The sequence below is a fragment of the Eleutherodactylus coqui genome, chromosome 7, assembly GCF_035609145.1.
Source record: "Eleutherodactylus coqui strain aEleCoq1 chromosome 7, aEleCoq1.hap1, whole genome shotgun sequence".
In the NCBI taxonomy this organism is placed as follows: Eukaryota; Metazoa; Chordata; class Amphibia; order Anura; family Eleutherodactylidae; genus Eleutherodactylus; species Eleutherodactylus coqui.
In genome coordinates, this window is record NC_089843.1 from 20,671,367 (window position 1) to 20,680,809 (window position 9,443).

The 9,443-nt window shown below is 51.4% G+C and overlaps 1 protein-coding gene across 2 annotated transcripts in view; it reads right to left on the bottom strand.

The window, feature by feature from the left end:
- Positions 1 to 8,614, bottom strand: part of LOC136572383 (transcription factor COE3-like) — a 109,585-nt gene extending 100,971 nt beyond the window's left edge. For both annotated transcript variants that reach the window (XM_066572910.1, XM_066572909.1), the window contains exon 1: positions 8,395 to 8,614. In XM_066572910.1, coding sequence (XP_066429007.1) covers positions 8,395 to 8,528 — 134 coding nt within the window. In that variant the 5' untranslated portion in view covers positions 8,529 to 8,614. The remainder of the gene's footprint in view (positions 1 to 8,394) is intronic.
- Between the last annotated feature and the right edge of the window lie 829 nt (positions 8,615 to 9,443).

Sequence of the window (9,443 nt, forward strand, 5' to 3'; positions counted from 1 at the left end):
CCCCCGTCATCCCTCGGTGCGCCCTTTATAATACCCCGTCATCCCTCGGTGCGCCCTTTATAACACCCCATCATCCCTCGGTGCGCCCTTTATAACACCCCCGTCATCTCTCGGTGCGCCCTGTATAAGACCCCCGTCATCCCTCGGTGCGCCCTTTATAAGGCCCCCGTCATCCCTCGGTGCGCCCTTTATAATACCCCGTCATCCCTCGGTGCGCCCTTTATAACACCCCGTCATCCCTCGGTGCGCCCTTTATAACACCCCGTCATCCCTCGGTGCGCCCTTTATAACACCCCGTCATCCCTCGGTGCGCCCTTTATAACACCCCGTCATCCCTCGGTGCGCCCTTTATAACACCCCGTCATCCCTCGGTGTGCCCTTTATAACACCCCGTCATCCCTCGGTGCGCCCTGTATAAGACCCCCGTCATCCCTCGGTGCGCCCTGTATAAGACCCCCGTCATCCCTCGGTGCGCCCTTTATAAGACCCCCGTCATCCCTCGGTGCGCCCTGTATAAGACCCCCGTCATCCCTCGGTGCGCCCTTTATAAGACCCCCGTCATCCCTCGGTGCGCCCTTTATAATACCCCGTCATCCCTCGGTGCGCCCTTTATAACACCCCGTCATCCCTCGGTGCGCCCTTTATAACACTCCGTCATCCCTCGGTGCGCCCTTTATAACACCCCGTCATCCCTCGGTGCGCCCTTTATAACACCCCGTCATCCCTCGGTGTGCCCTTTATAACACCCCGTCATCCCTCGGTGCGCCCTTTATAACACCCCGTCATCCCTCGGTGCGCCCTTTATAACACCCCGTCATCCCTCGGTGCGCCCTTTATAACACCCCGTCATCCCTCGGTGTGCCCTTTATAACACCCCGTCATCCCTCGGTGCGCCCTTTATAACACCCCGTCATCCCTCGGTGCGCCCTTTATAACACCCCGTCATCCCTCGGGGTGCCCTTTATAACACCCCGTCATCCCTCGGGGTGCCCTTTATAACACCCCGTCATCCCTCGGTTGCTCTTTATAAGACATTAAGATACAGAAAACTTACTGATTTTCCAGTAATTTAATTTCTGATTTTAAATTTCATCTACTTTTTTTCATTTAATTTCTACAATTTTTTTAGATCTCACTATTACGATTTTTTTTACTATTTTTTTTTTGTTTGTTTTTTTTGGGGATTTCACTATTTTCATTGTTTTTTAATTGTTTTTATCTTTTTTTCCTTTACTTTTTAAAAACTGAATAACATTAAATTGCTTTTATTTCCCAAATACGGCTTCCTGATTAACGTGGTTAATGTTTCTCTAATTGTGTCTGTAAAAAAAAAAACAGAATAATATAAAAACTAAGTTATAAAAAAATTATAAAATCTAAGTTTTTATAGAATAAGCCATCCTGAACTTCCGAATGTGAGGAAAAGTAAACAATATTTCAGGAACTGTTTTTTGTGTCCCCTGCAGGCAGCTGCTCAGCCTGTATCAGCCGCCCGGTGCCCGACATCCCCCGGCAGGCAGAGGTGCAGCGCTGGCCGCGGCCCCTGATTAAGTTGTTTATTTACTCTGGACTAATTATTAAAGTCTGTTTATTGTAAAATGTGTCCGTTACAAAGCCTGGCTAATAGCGGCGTGCTGACGGGGGGAGCTCCGGCATCGTACGCTGCAGACCCGCGCAATTACACCGCAATTAATGAGAAGATGAAACTAGCCAGATGGGGAAGATGTCATCCGTCCACGGGCGGAAACCGGACTGCTGGGATGCCAATACAATCCATCAGCCCGGCGGCTCACCGACTGACGATAATCCGCAAGAGCAACGCAAACACAGGCCGAGGCCGCAGCTGTCGGGTCTGAACTGTCTCGGAGATGTTCAGTCTGTTTTTACATTCTAAAGTTGTTATAAATCTTATAAAGTAGCAGCAGAAATGACATAATATTAAAACAAAACTCTAAAAATAGTGTAAAAAAATGTATTAGACACATTATAGAAAATATAACAAACAGTCCGAAAATAAAATAATAGTAAAAATGGAATTCTAAAGCCCATTTCCCCCTGGATTGTAAGCTCTTGCGCGCAGGGCCCGACTGGTTGACCAGTTTGATACTTTGTATCATTTATGTATCCGTGCTCGCTCTGATTTGTACGGCGCTGCGGAACATGTTGGGGCTGCAGAGAATGATTCATTAAATAGATTCCATTTGGATATTATTATTATTTCTTGTTTTCTTTAGGTTTGCCTTTTCCTCTTATTTGTATCCTTGGATTCCCCATCTCTGCTTGCTGCAGGTTATCCGCTCCGTACTGAAGATCTAGTAAACGTTATCATGAGCGCACAACGTCACAACCTACAAGTGCGGTGAGCTACGTGGGGCCTGCGGACCGTTATGATCCGTATCCCCCTATGTGATACAGCCGGGGATAACAATATAATAAACTGCTAATATCCCCGGCTGAGCATCTGGCACAGAGACGACAGAGGCGAGTGACTACCAGCGAGCGTCACACTGTACTCTGCTAAATCACAGACCCGCTCCCCCTACAAGACGGCGGAGACCCCATGGTAGCAGGCAGACTGCTGCTCCTGTGTTGTAAAGTATTTGCACCCCTGTGTATAATATATTCACCATGGCCTGGATTGGCTATATTACAAGATCTGGGTGATAAACATGTGGATGTAAGCCGCAGACAGCATAGGACAAGCAGAAATTTTCTTTTCAGTATCACTAAGTTTTCATGCACTGCAGTAGCCAGTGGCTCCAGTACAGTCATGGTCCCGGGTCAGCGGCTCCAGTACAGTCATGGTCCCGGGTCAGCGGCTCCAGTACAGTCATGGTCCCGGGTCAGCGGCTCCAGTACAGTCATGGTCCCGGGTCAGCGGCTCCAGTACTGTCATGCTCCCGGGTCAGTGGCTCCAGTACTGTCATGGTCCCGGGTCAGTGGCTCCAGTACTGTCATGGTCCCGGGTCAGCGGCTCCAGTACTGTCATGGTCCCGGGTCAGCGGCTCCAGTACTGTCATGGTCCCGGGTCAGTGGCTCCAGTACTGTCATGGTCCCGGGTCAGCGGCTCCAGTACTGTCATGGTCCCGGGTCAGTGGTTCCAGTACTGTCATGGTCCTGGGTCAGCGGTTCCAGTACTGTCAGGGTCCCGGGTCAGTGGCTCCAGTACTGTCATGGTCCTGGGTCAGCAGCTCCAGTACTGTCATGGTCCCGGGTCAGTGGCTCCAGTACTGTCATGGTCCCGGGTCAGCGGTTCCAGTACTGTCATGGTCCCGGGTCAGCAGTTCTAGTACAGCGATAGAACCACTGACCCAGGACTAGTACGCCGATAGTCCCGGGTCGGCGGTTCTAGTGCGCCGATAGTCCCGGGTCGGCGGTTACAGTGCGCCGAGAGTCCCGGGTCGGCGGTTACAGTGTGCCGAGATTTCCGGGTCGGCGGTTACAGTGCGCCGATAGTCCCGGGTCAGCGGTTCCAGTGCGCCGATAGTCCCGGGTTGGCGGTTCTAGTACGCCGATAGTCCCGGGTCGGCAGTTCTAATACAGCAATACTCCTGGGGCAGTGGTTCTAGTACAGTGATAGCCCTGGGTCAGTGGTTACAGAACTGTCATGGTCTTGGGTTCAGTTTTTCATATAATGTCATGGTCCTGAGTCAGTAGTTCCAGTACTGTCATGGTCCTGGGTCAGTGATTCATGTGCTGTAACAGTCCTGGATCCATGTAGGTCACGTCATGCAATATTCTTGGGTCTGAGTCAGAAGTTCATGAACTACAATGGTCCTGAGTCAGTGTTAGTAGAAAGTAAGCTGTACAGGTCATGAATGAGTGTCAGCGGTTCACATCCAATGACAGTCCTTGATCAGTATCAGTAGAACATGTGCTGTGACAGTCCTTGGTTAGGAGCTCGTTTGATACTTCCCAATCAGCGAATCACGTCCTGCAATAATTCACGGGTCAGGATCAGTTTTTCGTGTTTTGTGGGGCCTGGATCACCGTCAGTGGATCATGTTCTGTGATAATCCAGAGTCAGCGGTCAAATGTCCTGTAATAGTCAGAGATTGCGGTCAGTGAGAGTCCTCGCTCAGCATCAATGGCTTAGGGTTATGTCTTGTGCTAGTCATGGATCAGTGTCAGGAATATATATCCTGCCATAGTCCCGTATCAGCAGGACATGATTTGTGATGGTCCTGTGTAAGTAGGATATGTTCTGGGTAAGCTTGATAAGTAGGATAGGTTCTATGATAGTTCATAGTATCAGTAGGACACAACCCGTGATTGTCCTGAATCCCAGCATCCGTAGATCATATCTTCTGATATGGTCCGACTGACACTCACCCGGGACTAACCTGATAGCCTGCTAGGAGAAGGACATACATATTTGTGATGGTTCTGGGTCATGGAATCAGTAGGACATGGTCTGTAATGGTCCTTGGTCATGGTGTCAGTAGGACAAGTTCTTTGATAGTCATTGATCAAAGTAGGACATAACTTGTGATAATCCTGAATCACAGCATCAGTAGATCATATCCTGCGGTAGTCCTGAGTGAATGTCAGTAGGACCATAACCTGTGATGGCCTTGCTCATGGTATGAGGACATATTGGTTATAGCCATGGGTCATAGTATAAGTAGGACATGGTCTGTAATAGCCCTTGATCATAGTGTCAGTAGAACAAGTTCTTTGATAGTCCTTGGTCATAGTGACATAACGGGTGATAGTCCTGAATCACAGCATCAGCAGGTCATATTCTCCAATAGTCCTGGTCTGAGAGACATGTGCTGTGATATTGTTGATCCAGAAATAGTAAAAAGTGTCCCGTGAGAGTCCTGGGTCTTGTTAGTGGCTCGCATCCTGTCATCCAGCATCAGTAAATCTTATGCCTGTGATAGTCCTTAGTCAGTACTGGCAGGATATACTTTGTTTCATAGATGACTTTGAGGGGCATGGAGCACTAATCCGGAATCAGTATGTACAATGTATGTGTCCTGTTATAATCCAGAGTCCGTGCAATACCAGAAAGACACGTGCATGGTAATCCCCGCTCTGGCCGACATTTCCTGTAACAGTCCTGGATCAGTGGAACATTTCTTGTGATTATCCTGGATTAATAGGACCAGTCCTTCAATAGTCCTGATTCATGGCCATGTTCTGGACCATCCTTTACCGGCGAGGTAACTCCTCTGATAATCCTTGCTTACTAGAACATTTAAGCAATAGTCCCAGGTCAGAAGAACACTTCCTTTTATAGTCCTAGATCAGTGGGATTGTGATAATCTAAATATCAGTAGGGAAGGTTCTGAAATAGTCCTAGGTCACAGAAATAGTAAGACCTTGTGTGATACTCCCAGGTTAGTGCCAGTAGGACATACCTTGAGTTGGTCCTGGGCCAGAGCTACATGTTCTGTGATAGTCCTGGGTCAGTTACGGAGGACTTGTCCCATGATGCTTTACAATTTGTCTAAGGAGGTTATGTCCTTTCATAGTCCATGGTAAATGTCAGTGGTTCATGCTCTGCGAGAGTCCATGGTCAGTGTTGGAAGACATGTCTTGTGATCGCCCAGAGGCATTGTCAGTAGGACATGTTCTGCGATAGTCTAGGTCACTGTTTTTTGTCCTACAAAAGTCCTGGGTCAGTGAATCATGCCTTGTGATAGTCCTCAATCACTGTCAGTAGGACCCATCCTGCGATAGTCCTGGGTGATGATAGTAGAATATTTTCTGTGATTGTGCTATATCAATGGTTCATGTCCTGGGCAAGCGTCAGTAGGACCTGTCCTGAAACAGTCCTGGGAGAACGTCAGTAGAACCAGTCCTGAAACAGTCCTGGGAGAACATCAGTAGAACCTGTCCTGAAACAGTCCTGGGCGAGCGTCAGTAGGACCTGTCCTGAAACAGTCCTGGGCAAGCGTCAGTAGGACCTGTCCTGAAACAGTCCTGGGCAAGCGTCAGTAGGACCTGTCCTGAAACAGTCCTGGGCAAGCGTCAGTAGGACCTGTCCTGAAACAGTCCTGGGCAAGCGTCAGTAGGACCTGTCCTGAAACAGTCCTGGGCAAGCGTCAGTAGGACCTGTCCTGAAACAGTCCTGGGCAAGCGTCAGTAGGACCTGTCCTGAAACAGTCCTGGGCAGGCGTCAGTATGACCTGTCCTGAAACAGTCCTGGGCAAGCGTCAGTAGGACCTGTCCTGAAACAGTCCTGGGCAAGCGTCAGTAGGACCTGTCCTGAACAGTCCTGGGCGAGCCTCAGTAGGACCTGTCCTGAAACAGTCCTGGGCGAGCGTCCGTAGGACCTGTCCTAAAAAAGTCCTGGGTGAGCGTCAGTAGGACCTGTCCTGAAAAAGTCCTGGGCGAGCGTCAGTAGGACCTGTCCTGTCATAGTCTTGGGCAAATGTCAGTAAGACATGTCATAGATCAGTGTCAATAAGTCATGTTTTACGCTAGTCTTGGGTGACTGTGAGAAGGTCACGTACTGTGATAGTCCAGGAGTGAATGTCAGTTTTAGTGGTTCATGTCCTATGATGGTCCAGGAGCAGCGATAATGGGACCTGTCCTGTGATAGTCCTGGACAAGTGTCAGTAGGATCTGTCCTGTGATAGTCCTGGATAAGTGTCAGTAGGACCTGTCCTGAGATAGTCCTGGATAAGGGTCAGTAGGATCTGTCCTGTAATAGTCCTGGATAAGTGTCAGTAGGATCTGTCCTGAAATAGTCCTGGATAAGTGTCAGTAGGACCTGTCCTGAAATAGTCCTGGATAAGTGTCAGTAGGACCTGTCCTGAAATAGTCCTGGATAAGTGTCAGTAGGACCTGTCCTAAAATAGTCCTGCATAAGAGTCAGTAGGATCTGTCCTGTGGTAGTCCTGGATAAGTGTCAGTAGGACCTGTCCTGTGGTAGTCCTGGATAAGAGTCAGTAGGACCTGTCCTGAAATAGTCCTGGATAAGTGTCAGTAGGACCTGTCCTGTGATAATCCTGGATAAGAGTCAGTAGGATCTGTCCTGTGATAATCCTGGATAAGTGTCAGTCGGACCTGTCCTGTGATAGTCCTGGATAAGTGTCAGTCGGACCTGTCCTGTGATAGTCCTGGATAAGTGTCAGTAGGACCTGTCATGTGGTAGTCCTGGATAAGTGTCAGTAGGAGCTGTCCTTTTGTAGTCTTGGGTAAGGTGTGAGAGTCCTGGACAAGTATCTGCTTATCTCCTGTGGTAGACCTGGGTCACTATCGGTGGTTCATACCCTGGATCACTGGCAGTAGGACCTGCCTTTGGTAGTCCTAGATTAACGTCCCATCCTGGTGCAGGGGATAGCTCTGGTTGTAGTGAGTGGAGCAGAGAACAGTCCCATGGGGTACAGAGTGCAGTCAGGGTGCTTGGTGTGTAACTGGAGCAGGGCAGTCTGGAGTCTTGGGGTGAACAGTGCAAACAGTGCTGTTGGGTATGAGCTGTAAATGGAGCGCTCTCAGTGTCATTGCGTTTTAGTGTGAGCGGAGTACGGTGTAGCTTTCACTGTGAGTGGAGCATGATACAGGGCAGTCAATGTTGTGGAGAGTGGGGGTGTAAGTGGGCTATGCTGCAGCTCTGGAAGTAAGTGTAGTACAGAACAATCCCAGGTGTTACAGTACGATCAGTGTTGACGGGTGTGAGTGGAGCAGACTGCTGCTCTGGGTGTGAGTGGAGCACACTGCTGCTCTGGGTGTGAGTGGAGCACACTGCTGCTCTGGGTGTGAGTGGAGCACACTGCTGCTCTGGGTGTGAGTGGAGCACACTGCTGCTCTGGGTGGGAGTGGAGTATTGGTGTCCACAGTGTAATCAGTGCTATTGGGTATGAATGAAGCTTGATGCAGCTAGCAGTGTGTATGGAGTAGAGTACAATGCAGGATGTTAGGGTGGACAGTACTATCAGTGTCTTAGGTGTGAGTGGAGTACAGATCAGTCCTGGATGTATGGGGGCATCCTACAGTAGCTGTGTGAGACTGGAGTAGAGTACAGCTTTGGATGTGAGTAGAGCGCAGTACGGTCAGTGTGGTTGGGTGTGTGTAGAGTAGCCTATAGCTTTGGGTTGGCGTACAGTAACTCCCGCTGTCAGGATACTCGGTACAGTCTGCGAGTGAAATGGAATACCGCTTTGGATGTGAATAGAGAACAGTCCTGTATGGAGCTGCACGGGACAGCTCTGACGGGTCGAGTCCCAGGTATCGGTCGGGCGCAGTCGGGCTCCCAGGTATCGGTCGGGCTCGCAGGTGTCGGGGCGCAGTCGGGCTCCCAGGTGTCGGGGCGCAGTCGGGCTCCCAGGTGTCGGGGCGCAGTCGGGCTCCCAGGTGTCGGGCGCAGTCGGGCTCCCAGGTGTCGGGGCGCAGTCGGGCTCCCAGGTGTCGGGGCGCAGTCGGGCTCCCGGTCCCCGTTACCTTTGCGCCGCGGTGCTGGAGTCCAGGATCCCCGGGCTCTGCATCCAGGCTCGCACGGCGGACAGTCCTGCCGGCAGCGGCTCCTCCTTCATGCTGAGCGCCGCCCGGGACAGCGAGTCCTGGATGGAGAACATGAGCTCCGCGCGATCAGCAGTCCCGGCCGGCAGCAGCTCCCCGGGATCATCCGCTCGGCAGCGCGGCGCACACAGCACTGAGCCTGCATCGTGCTCCACGGCTGGAGGCTGCCAGGCGGAGGATGTCCCGGGGGAGGCTGAGAGGAGCCTCCCTCCGTGTACTGCTGCCTCCTCCCTGCCCGGTGCCCCCCGGCTCCAGCGGCCGCCCAGCACTGCTGCCCCCCTGCCGGGGAGAGCGACAGCCCACCTGCTACCTGCACCCCAGTATCCACTTCTACCTGCACCCCATCACCACCTACTATACTACTCTGTGCACCCCAGTATCCACTTCTACCTGCACCCCATCACCACCTACTGCTCAGTGCACCCCAGTATCCACTTCTACCTGCACCCCATCACCACCTACTACTCTGTGCACCCCAGTATCCACTTCTACCTGCACCCCAACACCACCTACTGCTCAGTGCACCCCAGTATCCACTTCTACCTGCACCCCATCACCACCTACTGCTCAGTGCACCCCAGTATCCACTTCTACCTGCACCCCAACACCACCTACTGCTCAGTGCACCCCAGTATCCACTTCTACCTGCACCCCATCACCACCTACTGCTCAGTGCACCCCAATATCCACTTCTACCTGCACCCCATCACCACCTACTGCTCAGTGCACCCCAGTATCCACTTCTACCTGCACCCCATCACCACCTACTGCTCAGTGCACCCCAGTATCCACTTCTACCTGCACCCCATCACCACCTACTGCTCAGTGCTCCCCAGTATCCACTTCTACCTGCATCCCATCACCACCTACTGCTCAGTGCACCCCAGTATCCACTTCTACCTGCACCCCATCACCACCTACTGCTCAGTGCACCCCAGTATCCACTTCTACCTGCACCCCATCACCACCTA